General features: G+C 33.2%; 1 protein-coding gene across 4 annotated transcripts in view; it reads right to left on the bottom strand.

Annotated features, from left to right (window-relative positions):
• LOC105836184 (syntaxin-1A) overlaps positions 1-17,981 on the bottom strand; it is a 111,550-nt gene that overhangs the window by 3,781 nt on the left and 89,788 nt on the right. The window contains exons 4-9 of one of the 4 annotated variants that reach the window (XM_028194280.2): positions 13,389-13,463; positions 12,857-13,039; positions 12,282-12,355; positions 12,055-12,192; positions 10,118-10,228; positions 864-6,037 (exon numbers count right to left, since the gene is read on the bottom strand). In XM_028194280.2, the coding sequence (XP_028050081.1) occupies positions 5,954-6,037; positions 10,118-10,228; positions 12,055-12,192; positions 12,282-12,355; positions 12,857-13,039; positions 13,389-13,463 (665 nt within the window). In that variant the 3' untranslated portion in view covers positions 864-5,953. Of the gene's footprint in view, positions 1-863; positions 6,038-9,088; positions 9,200-10,117; positions 10,229-12,054; positions 12,193-12,281; positions 12,356-12,856; positions 13,040-13,388; positions 13,464-17,981 lie in introns of those variants that run through there. The other 3 variants (XM_028194282.2, XM_028194283.2, XM_028194281.2) reach the window with 3 other exon arrangements.

The raw sequence follows: 17,981 nt of genomic DNA, 5'->3' as shown, positions 1-17,981 counted from the left end.
AGGCATAAAATTTGGTGACAATATTTTTTCAATGTTTATTTATTCAACTTACATAAATAAACATTTAAAAAAATTATGATTTTATATATATATAAAACAATGTACAGTCAATAAAAAACTTTTAATATCAGAAATAATTAAAAAATTCAGAAATGATAAATGCAAGAAATCTGGAATGCCTGACTAAGAAAAAGAAATGTAATTCATCGCAAAGTTAATTTATGTTTGTTGTTTGTGTTTTCTGTATTTAGAATGTAAAAATATTTATCTCAATATTTTATTATAGTAATAATAAAAATCTCGTAGCCTTTCCTACAACGTACTTTTAGAAGATAAAAATAAAATAATGGGAATCGAAAGGGGCAAAAAAAATCAGCATCAATCGGAAAAAATACAGACCTTTATTAATCGACACCATTTTCTTCAGAGTTTCCTCTTGTTGCTGTGCAGGTTCAACGGTGCATTCTTAACTCGGTTCGCTCCTAATTTGTCTTATTTCGTGTGCCCCTCTCTTATTCTTCGCAGCAGTGTAGTACTCCGCCAAGGAAATTTACACCTAGCTGGTGTCTACCGTGAATCGATCATCACGAGCGATTGGACGCGCTACCGTTGCTTCTCTCTTGTATAAAACGCGACGCGAATTATCTTTTATTATCTTCGCGATTCTCATTTCGTACGATCTCAACGCTAATTATTATTATATCTCATTTTACTTGTGCCTGGTTTGTTACTAGCAAACAATTTCTTTTTTTTTCCTCCTCTTCCTTTCGTCGCATCCTCCGCGAGGCAGCAAGTACAATGAAGATGACAGAGAAAAAAAGGCAGCGTGCCATGAACAATGCTGCCACTTTCTTACCTAACAGTTTCTTTTTTTTTTTCTTACGCTGAATACATATCCGAAGAGAAGAAAATTCCTACTACACTATCGGCATCAATGATTAATATTGTTAATGTTTCTTTGCACGTTACTCGTCATTATTATTATTGTTATTATTATCATCTGCTCTATACAAATTGCGATTATTTACATGTACAATGCGGGCGCCGCGCCGCGCCGTACCGTGTCGCGCGGTCTGCACTGCGACGACGGTGATTATTAGAGTTCGGGCGATCGATATCTGTTCATCGGAGCATGTGTATACGTATCGCGAGATACGTCGTCATCGCGCGGATTAACATCCCCGAGAGCGGAAAACTCTCACGTCGTACTAAAGCACGCAGCGCGAGGAAGGTGGCGACTGTCTTTGTTGCGCATTTTCGCGCACGAAACGATCGATCAGTTTTGGGATAAATCCGGAAACGTCCCCGCGAGCTTTAACTCGCGACGCCGGTTCAGCCTGTCGCCGTGCCGCGCCAGTTCAGATTGCTCTCTTTTTCCGTCTCTCTCTCTCTTTCTGTTATCTAGAGAATATTGCTCAGACTTTATAATATTAAACGAATCTGCGGCGACAACAAACATCAACTTTCGACGAGAACGAAGATTGATAATGCGAAGTTGAATATCTTCGCACTGCGTTGTGCTATTTCAAAACCGTCATCCTCGAAGATACGCTCGAGCCTTAGATGATATATTGGATCTTCGCAAAGCTTGTGTCACACTACGTATTGTGGACGTGGATCCGATTGGGATCATGGATCAGAATTTAGCCAATCAAAGTGAGGCAGCTTCGGACCTGGATTGCAGATCACAGAATATGCGGGTTTCTATTTTTGCGATACAAATCCGCGATCCGAACCAATAAAATACCGAGTTTCAATCACATGACCTGTTGTCACGACCTATACACTTTGCTTATACGATTCGTGGTCAGCAATTTTTAAAAATAAAAGACAAATAGGCCGGTATTCATAGTCGAATCTTATTTCAAAATCATCTTAGGTAATGCCTTAAGATGCTAATACGCTGGCTCTGTAATTGGTTGATATCTTAAGACAGTACTTAAGACGACCTTAAATATAAAACTCAATTATGAATAGTTTTCTTTTTCCATGTACTAATTAAAATTATAATTTTGTAAGCTATACATTGTTATACATATCAGACGAAAGTGCACATATTGCAATCTGAATCCATAATATGAATAATAAATCCAAATCCAGTAATTCGCAATCCCAATCCAATCCGCGCATTCGTAATACGAAGTATTGACATGGACTTAATGGAGCAGGATTTGAGATTTTGTGCCTTCTTCTTCTTCTTGTATATTGGTTCTCATTCCCTGATGAACGGAGAACGATTCGATCACGAGACAAATCACAAAAAATATGTTGCATCGAATAACTTTGTTTTAATAATTAAATGGCACACATAGTTTCTTATAATTTCTAAGATATTTAAAGTTAAAAATATGTAATCAAAATTGAAATCAAGCATTATAAAGTGTCTTAAAATGTTATTTTCTTATAATATACACATTATATTCAAAAACAGTGAAAAGTAAATGTTATTTATGTTCCTTTGCTATAATTGCTATTCTTTGAGAGAGATAAACAAGTGGATCTTGTTCTATTTTTAAAAACTGTTTGGAAAACAACAATTTTATGATATTACTTCTGTTCGGTCTTGTATCAGTTAAGTTTTATTATAAAAGAGGAAAAATATTTAATTTTTAAAAATATTAAACATTTAGATTTTTTTATCTAACGGCAATACATATTAGATTAAGATTATCCTAATATGTTTCTTAATGTAATGATTTATCACCATAAACTTTAACTTCAAATATCAAAAATTAGTAACTATATGATACTACCTTCTAATTATTAAAAAGGCAAAATTATTTAGAAATGAATTGAATATATGTCAAGATTAAGACCGAAATGTGCAAGTTTTTTCTAAAGACTTACTAAATTTAACTTTTTGAACTTATTTAATTTGTATAGATCTCCTAATTTAATAAATAACTGTGTGCCATATTTAGAGATATGTCTTTAAATTAATTCTAAGTTTAATGTGATAATTTTTGCTGACTTTACTCAATTCAAATAATTGCACTAATTTTTCGCTAATAAGCGGACGAGATTGAAAATTTCGACGTAAAATATTTTAACGTCTCATTTTAGTAATTCTGACTATTACATGTATTACTGATTTATTTAGCGATGATACTTGAAATCGATTATCAATATTCGTTGGTAATAAACATAGAAAAAAACATGAAATAAAAAGTCACGAATAGTTTCAGCTTGCTGTCGCTGCACTTTGTATTGAATAATACGAGAATTTTTCGTCAGAAATTAACGAGCTTCGTCTGCGAACGATTTGAAAAAAGGTGCACGTGTTCGAACTCGCGTGTCGCGCATGATTTACGATTTGTGCAATCGTCGCCTTCGTTATTTGCTTGCTTTGGAACTGGAACTACGAACGGTGAAGCGGCAAAAATAATGAAAGTAAAAAAAAAGGCAGTGCGAGGGTGCGCCCGAATACGAGGAAAGGCGGCTATGCTTATTCGTTATAAAGAAAATACCAACCTCGATAATTTTTCTCGGTTTTTTTTTACCCCCACATCTACGCAAACTTATGGTACACGACAGCGCATTTTAAGCAAACACAGTGCTTTTGTGTACGAGCACCATATTTTCTTGAACATTTCAAGAACCATCGCTCCACAAGTTTATAAATTGTTGTATCAATTTTTTCTTAGCAAAAGACAGTTCCTTCAACAAAGTTTAATAGAAATTAACATCGTGATTTTGCGCGCTTTCTGACGTATCGAGGCGCAATAGAAAAAAAACATTCCGTTGCGAGTCTTCACTAAATGATAATTTGCTTAGTATAACCGAGACTCGCAACACACGTGTCATCACCGTTCCCAGTTTTCACTTCCCGTTACGACGTTCACGATACCTACGAGACACATTCTCCGGGAAGTCATGTTCGCACGATGGATTCTGAGCATCGCCATACTCGATATACAATTAATTAATCCGAGGTTAAAATAAGCGTGAGAGATCGCAAAAAAAATTAAGAATTCATTACGACTGACAATAAATAAACGTATAAATACGTAAAATTTATTAAGAATCAATAATAAATAAACGTAACGGTCTTGTGCGGGATATATCGGCGATATCTCGGGAACCGAATGCGTGTCCGAACTTCCCGACAAAGATTTAAGATTGATGCGATCAACGTCAATCTCCATTACGATCCTGACTTGTTATCAGAGGGACAAGACAAGAGTGAGGTATGGCGGGCATTTCAGCAATCTAAATACCTGTCTCATCCCCGATTCGATCGATCCATTTTGCTCCGTTAAATTCTGCGAATGTGTTTATTTCTTTTTTTTTTCTGTCGCCAATGTCGCGCGCGCACGCTTAAACTAACGTAAAGAAACTGCCAGAATGATAATCAGAATGATGACCGCTATTATCACGCAGATCGCTATCAGGAACAATTTCTGCAAAATAAAATAATTCCGTGACCGCTTGGAAAAACAAGGAGAAAAGAAAAGAGAAACGGAATGATAGCTCTGTGTGACTGAAACCTATGCGGATGAACGTTCGAGATGAAATGACAGTTCCGACTTCGAGCGTTTAATTAATATTATTAGATACTTAATTAAAAAGTGTCTATAAAAGCTACTATTACGCTCGTGTTTATCCAGCTAGCACATTTGTCTCCCAAATCTGTGCTGATAATATTCTTCCGCTATCTCCTCCACGTTTTATTGCTTTGATTCAATGACTAATAGATATTATATTATACAGAACGTTCCATATTTATCTTTGCAATCTTTGGATCTCTTACTCGATATGGAACGAATATCCTGACAAAAATTTTATTAAATTTTTTAGTTTTTAAACATTATATCGTTATCGATAAATGGCAGATTTTGGAATTGCCTTAACATTCGGATTATTCACAGAATTTATAGATAAAAAAAATGTAACAAATGTAGCAAACTTGGAGACGAGATCTAATTAATCTAATAGATTTACACGTGTACGCGCCTCATCGACGAATTTTGATAAGTATTAGCATTATATGCGTATACACACACATACACACACATTACAAGTATGTAAATATACTCGACAAATAGAAAGGACTTGAATCAAAGTGCTGCTAAATACATTATCCTTCGCCAATTAATTTCGTATATCTCGAAGTACGGAACGAAATTTTCGTTACTTTGTCAAATAAATGGCAAATGACGAATGTGTATGACGATAAACGATTTTCGACGATAATCTCGAGTTTCCTTCAGAAATCGGGCCATTTCCACGTCTTTACAGTTTCTATTTGCAGTTAGTCACAAGCACAATTATCGATTATTCGCACAAATAAAACTGATAAGACGGGGAATGCCCGGGAATCGAAAATTGTCACTTCTCGGCGAGATCGCATTGCCATTTCAATATATCCACGATCCGAAGGAACGTCGAGCGTTGTAATGAAGTGTACTTACTGTTAACGAAATGAGCGGATGCGATGAGTGCGAATTATTATACGTTAATTAGTCGTTCATTACAGAGATTAGTCGGAGAATTATCATCGTAAGATTACGGAAAGACGTGTGTTATTAGGATCAGCGCGGGACATTCGTTTTATTATTTGCATTTCTATTTCCCTTTGTTTCTTTCGGCTTAGCGCACGTGCGATCTTAAGGACGTTCACAGCTCTCATAGGCGACCGCCACCACAATTATTCCAACATCTAGCGTTTCCCTCCTACCCCGAAACTTCTGATCACACTGCACATCCGATCGATCTCGCATATTTTCCCCCAAGTTAATCGCAATTAAATTTCTGCATTATTATTGTTATTTTACTATTATTATATTATTACTATTATTAATATTACTCTTAAGACGTTTTTGCTGCCGCGTTGCATTTATTTTTCTTTTCTCTCTCTGCCTTCTTCGAAATTTCGAAATCTCCCGCGTTTGCCTCCCCCCTCCCCCCTCCGTACCCTTCCTTCTCCCACAGAAAAAACACCCCCCTCGGCCGTTTAGCTTCCCGGAAGGCACCCTATTATTATGGCGACTAATATAACCGCCGATATTAGGACGCAGATTATGATGAAGATCATTTTCTGTGGACATAAAAGCAGAATAGGCCATGTATAAGGTACACAAGTATGCACCTCGTCTATAAAGAATTGAAAAAATTGACAAGAGAGAAAAAGATGGTGAGAGGATGTAACGAAATAACGTTACGCGGCGTGCTTCGTGAGCAAATTGAAGAAGTTGAAAAAGCCGAACACGTAAATACGTATCTTAGAAAAATCGAGAAAGTAAGAAGAGAAAAAGATTTTCGAAAATGGCGAAAAGATAAAATAAGAGAGAAAGAAGAAAAAATCTTGCAATTGTACGAATGCAGTGGATCGAAAATCAAACTCGAAACTCACGGGAGAAGCGGTGGGAAAAAGCGTGTGAAAAGCGAGCATGTGATTCACGTATTCGCTCATGCTGACTTGCATATGTATGTATTTATGTATTTATATTGTATGTGTGTGTGTTTTACCTTCCTTTGTATGTATAACGTTTTTCCATAGTATTTTATATTTAATGTGTAATTTTAATTTATGTTAAAAGGAAGAAATAGAGAGAAAAGGAAGAAGTGAAAAGATTATAATTAAGTAACTAACATTACTAATATTAATATTTAAACCTAAAGAAGAAATAAAGAATAACCAAATGTAAAATAAAGAGTAAAAAAGGACACTTTGTTTGAAGTTAAAGAAAAATAAATAAAAGAAAGAAAAAAATGCAGTAAGTAGTAACACCCATTAACACAACATTATTACAATAATAAAATTTTATAACATTTAATATTTTTGAAAATGTATTTCTTAATTTTTATATAACGTTATTATAAAAAAACATTTTAGTAAGACATTAAAAATGATATATTTTTCACTGTAATTGTAATATTTAAGAACATTACGTTATTCCACTCTTAAAAAATAAATAAAATTGATAGTCATATCTATCAAAATGTCGTCATCGCTTTTCTGCGACGCTGATTGGTTTTCTTACTGCAATAATTTCGTAAAAAATTGCCATCACGGAGTTAGTAAAAGTTAATTTGTATAAATGATTATCTATATAATTATCATTGTAATTTCTTTTTAAAAAGTAAAAAATGAAAAGCTAAATAGCGCGCGCGACTGGGATCTAGTAAAAATTAATTTAGAATCAAGCAACGATAATAATTTCCTTGTAACGCAAAATAAAATATTTTTTGTGCAAAAATTTATAGTAAAATTTAAATTAAGAAGAAAAAGAATTGAACGTTTGATTAATAAAAACAATTTCTAATTTTAATAAAATACATATTTTTATACCATCATTTATACGTACACTGATCTCATTTAAGTATAACAGTAAAATGCAAATATTTTGAATAATAAAATATATATTAACCAGCACAATAAATTATATTAAGGATTAAATACATTTGCCGTTTAATATTTATGTTGTTTATATATTTGTATTGGACACACATTTTTACGCAAATTTTGTTGTGTTTAATGTTTAGCTCCAATATTGTAACGATAAAATTGCCATAATAGTATAATAATTAAATTTTCTAAATTTAAAATCGAAGCTACTAAACTTTTGTGTCCTTTATTCTTTTTAGAATTAAAAAAAATAAATATTTAGATTAAATTTTTAAATTAAAATGGAGCAAGAATAACATATATTACTTAAAAATAATCATTACTAATATATAAAGCATATTAAAAATGAAAACTTTTAGGAAAGAGAAGGCAGTTGTCAATTATAATCAAGCACATTCCTCATACAGCTAATGGTGCGGGTGCGTTCGCAAATTAGTTAATCACAAACACCAAACCATTCTACCAGACTACAAAGACTCGTTTGCCGCTATCTACTTCATTACATCGTCTTTGTGCAAATAACAGTGCATTCGTCTATCGTTGTACTATTAGTATTCTACTTGACATTGACTACACTTCATCTCTTTTACCGCGAGCCCACGATGGACTTTGATCGCGAAACTCGCAAAACGTAACACAAAAAACAGTAATGATTAGCACAAGTGCACTATACACACTAAACACAAGAGATTGAAGGTCAATCACAAGGGTCGGATCCCACTCGATGCGAGGTGCCTGATCGTAGGTAGTATCAGAGACGAAGGAAATTATTCCAGGAGCAAAAAGAAATTTCAGCAAATTAATTCGCCTTGGATCGAGGATCTTTAAAATCAAATGTTTAAGACAAATATTTGCTAAATTTGTTGTTTCATCAAGATCATGTTACATCAAGATTGACATTAAAATTTTTTATTTTCTTTTACATTCCGTATATTATAATTTAAAATAAATTTTGATAAAATTTTGTTCTTCGTACATGTAAAAATTCATACTTTCTTGAACAAAATTCTTAAATCGTGAACTAGTAAGTTTTTTTTAATATTTTTAACATCTATTCTCTAGGCAAGCGGGTTTCAATTGAAACGTATCCAAGTGAAAATGTTCACTTTGAGGATCACAATAGATATAGAGAGGTCTAAATTCTACGCGAAAAGCGCGCGGCATGGAAAGGAGAAAATAACAATGCGAGAAAAGAATGTCACTCCGCGATAATGTTTTGAAGTCCGCTGTCGCACTTGATAAAACTTGAAATGAATCTCGAATCCCCATTGAATAAGCACTTATTTTCTTTTTGCTCCTTTTTGTCGGGCTTCATTCGCGATGTCGTCTTTTGATGAACGTCGCCAAGTGAAACGATTTCTTATCGCAAGAACCGTACTTTAGAGGCGTTCAGTAAATCCTCTGAGTCAACTCGTGGGAAAAGACCACACTTCAATGGAGTCTAAAGAAATTATTATCTTACGACTCAAAATTTACGATGCCGGCGAACAAGAGAAAGGGTGAAAAGAAAACGCATTTCTTCAATGACGGTATTTTCAAATGAAGAATCAATAAACTTCTCTCTAAATTTAATCACGAATTAGCAACGTTCATGTCAGCCGAGCTGATCCGAAACTCGTAGAATCTGTTTCTTGTCTTGGAAAAACCTTTCGTTTCTCCATATTATGCGAGAAACAGATTTGCCCAGTTTCGGCCCGAGTCCTGCCCGTGTGCTTGTGTTTGGTGTTTGATGTTCTTTACCTTACGAGCCTTGGTTCGATACTCTTCGGCTTTGATCAGCTCGCCCCGGGCCTGGCCTACGTGGTCGCCGGTCTGATTCACGCAGTATTCAATGCTGTCCATCATCTCACCCTGCCGTATCGCATGTGGAACGAAGGACAGGATTCCAAGGATCGGGACGGAAGAGAAAGGAGGATTTCGAGGTGGAACCAGGTTCGCTTGTCGAGGGGAACAACCTCGGGTGCACCCAGGGTTACATTTATGTACACATAAACGGCGAGTATGGAGAGAGAGAGAGAGAGAAGCAGCATCCCCATGGCAAGAGAATGCCAGAACCCCAGCGTCGTACGTGCGTGTTGTATGCGCAGGCACGTACACGTCGTGTTTTCACATCGACACACAGTAATACACGCATCCGTATAGTATCGACAGCATAGAGATTAATACGCAGGGTTAGTAGTATGAGTAATAATAGTAAACAGAGCAGTTGATGGGCAGAGGCACACAATTAGCACACCCATGTTTCGACAAAGTACAGAGAGCGATACACAAGTATATGTATTGGGGGAGAAAAAGAGAAAAAAAGAGAGATTATAACACGCACACATATAATGGTATATATGTATATAATATAATATAGATATATACAGTTACGCATAATTTATGATCGAGCGCGAATTGACACGAATATGAACGATCGACAAAAGTAAAATGTAAAAAAATATACAAGAGACCCACAAAGCACCGTCGTCAGTTGCTCACGCGTCATAGAAGGACGGGTAATAATGTAGAGCAGATGTACACCGAGTAATATAGATTAATACAGAATTACAGCGAGATACGTATTAAAATAGAAGCGTAATAATTAAACAGCGGATAACATAAATGGAGTAGGTAGAGAGGGTTCGAGAGGAACGAAATTAAAAATGGGAAACATTGATGACAATAGGTTGAGGATAGGGGATGCGGGAACGATAGGGAAAAAAACAAGAGTGACCAATTAGACGCGAACGAAATGGTTTCGGCGGATGATATCTGGGGAGGACTCACCCGTCGGGCTTTGCTTTGATACTTGAGTGCTTTTTTGGTGTCCTGCGTGGCTGTCTGCACGTAGTCCACCGCGTGTTCCACATGGTACTCTATGCGATCTATCATCTCGCCCTAATGTAGGTAGAAGGCGCGGCGCGAATCCACACAGCGTAACACAGGGGAAGAGAGAGTGTTAGTCCTCAAGAGTAAGGCAAGGCCAGTAATTAAACTGTTCGCCAATTTTTCTTTTCTTATTTTCATGCATCAGCTCATACACCGACATCTAACGAGAAAAGTAATTCGCCAAAAATCGACGGCGTTTAAAGTTACGCCCGATTTATAAAAGAAACAAATAATAATTACGAAAAAAATGCAATAATGATCATAAATTTTTTTGAAATAATTTTATTTAAAATAATAATAATTTTTTTCCCGTTATTGATTATTAATAATCCAATAATAGAATTGTCTCGAGGCATTTGTGATTCTCAATTGAACAGTATAAAATATTTTTCTATATAGAAGTAAATTATAAATTATCGGGAGTTATTATAAGGAAGAAAGGTAATTACTTTGTCTCGTACGAAAAAAAGATATCGAATTTGGACAAACTTGTACCATGATGAATTATAATTATTTTTGTTATTAATTATTATTAATTAATTATTATCATGCAGAGAAAGAAAGCAATGAACCAAAATCTCAAGTTTTTCGCGGAAAATAAAAAGTTTTAAGCAAACAATGAAGAGAAAAACAAATAATAGTTATAATAATAAAATAGATAAATCAAATAAATAATTAAATTTCCACGAGAAAACTTGAAACATTAGTATATTTCCCTTTAATTAGCAGATAGTACACGTGTCGCATAATGCGACTTGCTAAGAAACATTGCTGAAGAGAAAAGGATTGTTACACTGCGTCGCGCTACGCTCCTAATTTCTTATGGATCATCGTTGTAAACTAAAGCAATCGCGGGCAACCAATACAAAAATAATAATTGAGACGAGAGTACTCTTCAAATTATAATATCAATTAAAATCAGCAAAACGAATTACTTAAATGTAACCTCTTATACAACCTATTACAAGGAACGATGCTGCTCAAGCATTTCGATATAAAGCATCTCATTCGTTTGTCAAATCGATAGTTGTGAGTCGAAAAATAAATTGAAACGTGCATTTGACAAAGCAATCAAAATAATTTTTCTAAATAAATAATTAAACACATTTATTTGCTTAGAATATTTTAAAAAACTAAAATTATATAAAAGTATTGTTATTGAAAATATTGTCAGCATTTTAATTTTTATTTTACCATAAAAATTAAAATTAAGTTGTTCAATGCGGGTCTTTCTTTCTAATGTTCTAAAGTTTTTAACATTTAAATTAAATTTCTTCTCTTTATTAATTATCTCTTCAAATGCATGTATCAATAAACTTATATTACTATTAGATACTACTATTTAAAAATGTCGTGTTTTTATTAATTTTTTAATTGTTTAAAAATTCATAATAAATTCATAGTAAAATTCATAAATTTTTTATGTAAACGATTGTAACCTTACACAAATTAATCCAGCTCTACCAGCAATGTATGTTTAATTACTGTTACAATTAGGTTTTTATCTGTATATGCCATGTAACAGCACATTAATATTCATAATAAGTATCTTTAAGATATTTACGATATTTTCACAATATATAAAATATACAATTTACATGTAAGTATCTCGCGACAGAGTATCCGTTCTGTCGTACATATCACAAATAAAGATAGAAAGCTTTTATGTCAAAATAATAATAAAAAAGCAGAAAATCATTTACATACAATATCGATCTTGTTACATTTCGTAGAAAAAACCTTTTACGCAAAAAAAAGAGAACTGATTTAATTATCCTTTGCTGTTTAGATAAAGTGTTTCGGTGGTAAATTTGCATGAAGCTACTCAACCTTACCTGACTCTCCACCAACATGGCCATGTCCATGAACATGTCGTGCAACTCTCTGATGGAGTTTTCGAGTTTAATGATGTCAGCGTGACGCGCCTCGATGTCCGCAAGGGTTTGTTTTGCTTGTTGCGTTTCCATGATGATCTGTGATAAGATTAATCATGTAGGAAAGGCGATTATTAACACTTCTCACTTAGTTAGTATACGCGAGAGTAGAATCATGAAAGATGTACCCCTTGCGTAAAGACGGCTGGATTTCCTTGTTCCAGCATCTCCTCGAGTTCCTCATTGGTGGTCGTTCTCCCCGCTGTAAAAGAAACAAATTTCATTTTGCAAACAGATGCGATTCAAATGCGGATGAAAGCAATTGCTTGAGTTGTAAATATCGATAGCGATCACAAACACTAATTTCATTATTAGTCATAATTATTATGTTTACAAGCTTATTTCACGCGTTTGTATTACAGCATGTAAAAAATTTAAGAAAATTATAAATATAATAAATATAAGCTTTTGTGTGTGTGTGTGTGTGTGTGTGTGTGTGTGTGTGTGTGTGTGTGTGTGTGTGTGTGTAAATCGAAAATTCGCAATAATAATAAGAAAATTAAGTTTAAAATAAAATATTAATAACAACTGCACTTAGCGCTCTTCCAATTTTTCTTCAAATAGAAACAAATACAAGCATTAAATTGATGAACGCGTACTTCGAGGTGGACTCGACGTAACAACAGATTGGAAATGGTTCTTTTGCTCGAATAGACATTCAGATTGCAATGCGGCTATTCACGGCACATATAACTTTACTCACTGATCTCGAGCTGTCGTTGTATTCTCCCCTTACACCGCTCCCTGTAATCGGTCTGTGTCCGATTATACTCCGTCATTACCTCGACAAACTTCCTGGACAACGTCGAGTGTTGAGTTTTGCGTATCCTCAGATCCGCCGATGATTTGTTCGTGTGCTCCTCTTGCTCGATATTCTGCTCTATTACTAAACACACAGGAAACAAGACTCGGGTGTCGTAAATGTGAAACTCTCGACAATTTTATTAATTGCGGATTGATCAATAAAAGTCGTTCAAAAGTATTTGCCCACTCTGAGTTTTATGTGTATATTTCTTTTATGCGTAATTTTGTTCAAATTCTATTATATTTTCATTAAATATGTAGAATGTAATATTTTTAATCACCAAGATAATTAAATTCAATAGATAAGATTCTAAAAAGAGAATTTAAATTAACTCTTCTTAAAAATTTCATCATTTAATTAAGAAAAACAAATACTTTTAAGCGATAGTGTACACCGCGTCACGTGGATAAACATCTCTGCGAGTACTTACCCTTTAATTTGGCTCTCACTTTGTTAGCGGTTTTCTTAATGTCAGACATCAGGTCTTCGAGTTCTAGTTTCACCTCTGAAATTGAGAAATCGAAAAGTTATTTATATGTAATGTGTCTCGGGTTCAAAGATCCATTATTTTCTAATACGTTAAAGCAGGTTAGAGGCTTTATTTAAAATCTAGAACAAGTCATAAATGTTATTTTGAAGTTTTGGAGATAGTGATACAAAAGTGAGTGATGCAACGCATTTTTCATCAAACATATAACTTTCAATAGTACTATATAATATTTATACGTAAATACGTATAACTCTCAAGATAAAATAAATAGAAATATATTAGTTTGCTTTTATCGATCGCGTAAGCTCATCAATAAATTTATGCATCTTTTATAAAATTCATTAATTCGTCAAATTGAACATTAGCCTTCCATTTCTTCAAATACGGTTAGAGCAAGAAGTACGCACATTCGAAAAGCACATTCTACGGTACAGACTTATATTGATCGACGAATAGTCCGTGCACTCTGGTCGAAGCCACCGCTACATGTGCAAACTTCCAAATTCCCATAAGACAGTACTGGTTGCCACTATCTGTTGTTTTTTGCAATAATTTACAACTCGCTTTGTTTCTCCGTTTCAATAATTCTTATTTCGTTTATATATGTATTTATTATCTTGTAACTTTTTCCTGCTTTCGATACTTGCTTTAAATTACTTTAATCGCCAAATTTGCGATTTATTGTGGCTATATTTTGTATCCAAGATCATCACAAGAATACTCTCTGACCGGAATAATTGTGAGACATCTGTTATGATCCATACAAATTCTATAATGCTGTCAATTCTCAGTTATGCTGCCAATTTGTAATTTTTAATCCTACATTGCTCTCGTTTGACATGTAAGAGCTCTCATATGAGCGCATTGCGCTTATATATGTATATAGATGTATCATATGTTGTTTAGAGAGAGAGTGCGACGTTGCTAAATAGTTTTTTGTGATCACATGGGGATAATCATCGAGAGAAAAAAAGAAGTTAATAAAAGAAAAAAGTAAAACACAGTCACGCGCGTGCGTCGTACCCTTTACAAGGCAAAATATTATAAGGTTTATATTGTAATTGTACTGTTCTACATGGATTTCAACTTTCCACGCGAAGTGAGACTCATCTGATACCCTTCTGCTTATAAGATGAAACAAGAATTAGTTTTGAAGTAGCATACCGTCATAATTTCGTATATATATACTGTTTCACATCGTACACTTTTTAAATTCCTTTTTTTAAAACAATTTTTGATTTATAATTAAAAGAGAATGTTAAAAATGGTATGATTTTTGCACCGAAAGGTGTAGGTAAAAGGTATAGTATTTTTTATAGATTTTGACCTCCTAAATACATTAATATAAAGTTAATATCGTCAACTTTCTTGTTGATAACTTTTTAACGAATAATGGGCGATAATTGAAATCTAAAGATTTTATTACATTATATGTTAAGCTCATTGAAAGTGGGTGTTTTTTTATACTAAATAATTATTAAAAAAATAAAAGTCTTTTTTTTAATGTAATAAAATATTATAGAATACCTCCTTAATATACCTATTACACATTAATAAAAATTACATAAACTAAACGTTTTTCATGTTATATTTGCTCAGATCTACGTTTAAAAATAATTACAAAAGTGTCATTAAAAAAAATTTTTTTTTCCAAGATCTTTTAGTTCAGAATTTAACTATCTTTTTTTATGCAAGCTGTTTCGTAATTTTCCCGCTAGACGTAATTCTGGATTGTCGTAACCAATTAGCGTGCCCATTGATTCCGACACGGATCTCCGATATCTAATTACGGACGAGTAGAAGAGAGGTCATAATCCTCCTTGTAATATCAAGTTCCAACATTCCGTAAAGGCATCCCACGCATATACGCGTTTATTCATGTCCTACGCAACTAATGCCACGTTTCGAATCTCTCTAAACTTGTAAAAGATTCTCTCTTTCGATAGGCATTTATATGAGCCACTTTTCTATTTTTTGTGTAAAACTAGAACACAACATTGCGCGCGCTTCGCGCGCGCCACTTAGCATTTTTATATTGAACATTGCACTTTTTTTTCTTCTGTAATATTACTCTCACACACTTTATCATATTTAATGCTCTTCTCTATCTCACGCTCTTTCTCCCACTCTCTAAATTATTAATTATAATATTAATGATATTAATTATATTATTTTCATATTGTTCAATATTACTCTTACACTTTACTTTCTTATTTAATCCTCTTCTTTATCTCTCACGCTCTCCCACTCTCCCCCCTCCGCCCCTCTCTCACTCACTAAACACAAATTAGTGATTATATTATATTTTCATGTTTCTTCATATCACTCTTACATACTTTATCTCCATACTTAATCCCCTTTAAATAAATTAAAAATTATAATATATTATATGTAATGTTACCTGTTAATTTTCAATCAATTTTCAAAACTTTCACTTTCTGGCGAACTCTTTAGAAAATTATTCTACGCGTCCGGAACGATAAGAAAACTGTGTTAAAATAAATAGAATTCTCGATATTCGATTAGCATTTCCCGTCAACCCTCAAAATTCAAGTTTTCCGGAAAATATAATTGTTTAAAAAATGTTTTAATTAATTATATCACCTGAATTCTATAGCAAATTATTGTACGCGTCCGGAACTATATGAGAATTACGTTAAAATAAATAGATCAGTCGATATTTGATTAGCATTTCAGGTCTAGCTTTAAAAATTCAAGTTTTCCGGGCAAAATAATTGTTTAAAAAATGTTTTAATTAATTATAACACCGTAACTTTCCAAAAACTATTGTACGCGTCCAGAACTATATGAAAACTGCGTTAAAATAAATAGAACTGTTGATATTCGATTTGCATTTCACGTCTAGCCCTCAAAATTCAAGTTTTTCGGGCAAAATAATTGTTTAAAAGATGTTTTAATTAATTATATTACCAAAACTCTTTAGAAAATTATTGTACGCGTCTGAAACTATATGAGAACTGCGTTAAAATAAATAAAACTGTCGATATTCGATTAGCATTTCACGTCTAGTCCTCAAAAATCAAGTTTTCCGGGAAAAATAACTGTTTAAACAATGTTTTAATTAATTATAACACCGTATCTTTTTAAAAAACTATTGTACGCGTCCAAAACTATATGAAAAATGCGTTTAAATAAATAGAACTGTTGATATTCGATTAGCATTTCACGTCTAGCTCTCAAAATTCAAGTTTTTCGGGTGAAATAATTGTTTAAAAAATGTTTTAATTAATTATATTACCGGAACTCTTTAGAAACTTATTGTACGCGTCCGGAACTATATGAGAATTACGTTAAAATAATTAGATCTGTCGATATTCAATTAGCACTTGTCGTGTAGCCTTAGAAATTCAATTTTTTCAAGCAAAATAATTGTTTAAAAAATGTTTTAATTAATTATAACACCGTAACTTTTTAAAAAACTCTTGTAGGCGTCCAGAACTATATGAGCATTACGTTAAAATACATAGATCTGTTGATATTCGATTAGAATTTCAGGCCTAGCCCTAAAATACAAGTTTTTCGGGCAAAATAATTGTTTAAAAAATGTTCTAATTAATTATTTCACCTGAACTTTATAAAAACATATTGTACGCGTCCCGAACTATATGAGAATTACGTTCAAATAAATAGATCTGTCGATATTCGATTAGCACTTGCCGTGCAGCCTTAGAAATTCAAGTTTTTCAGGCAAAATAATTGTTTAAAAAATGTTTTAATTAATTATATCACCTGAACTTTATAGAAACATATTGTAAGCGTCCCGAACTATATGAGAATTACGTTCAAATAAATAGATCTGTCGATATTCGATTAGCACTTGTCGTGTAGCCTTAGAAATTCAAGTTTTTCGGTCAAAATAATTGTTTAAAAAATGTTTTAATTAATTATATTATCTGAACTTTATAGAAACATATTGTAAGCGTCCCGAACTATATGAAAATTACGTTAAAATAATTAGATCTGTCGATATTCGATTAGCACTTGTCGTGTAGCCTTAGAAATTCAAGTTTTTCAAGCATAATAATTGTTTAAAAAATGTTCTAATTAATTATATCACCGGAACTTTACAGAAACATATTGTACGCGTCCCGAACTATATGAGAATTACGTTAAAATAATTAGATCTGTCGATATTCGATTAGCACTTGTCGTGTAGCCTTAGAAATTCAAGATTTTCGGGCAAAATAATTGTTTAAAAAATGTTCTAATTAATTATATCACCTGAACTTTATAGAAACATATTGTACGCGTCCCGAACTATATGAGAATTACGTTAAAATAATTAGATCTGTCGATATTCGATTAGCACTTGTCGTGTAGCCTTAGAAATTCAAGTTTTTCAAGCAAAATAATTGTTTAAAAAATGTTCTAATTAATTATATCACCGGAACTTTATAAAAACATATTGTAAGCGTCCCGAACTATATGAGAATTACGTTAAAATAATTAGATCTGTCGATATTCGATTAGCACTTGTCGTGTAGCCTTAGAAATTCAAGTTTTTCAAGCATA

The sequence above is a fragment of the Monomorium pharaonis genome, chromosome 2 (genome assembly GCF_013373865.1).
Source record: "Monomorium pharaonis isolate MP-MQ-018 chromosome 2, ASM1337386v2, whole genome shotgun sequence".
Lineage (NCBI taxonomy): Eukaryota > Metazoa > Arthropoda > Insecta > Hymenoptera > Formicidae > Monomorium > Monomorium pharaonis.
This window is presented reverse-complemented; position numbering and strand designations above follow the sequence as displayed.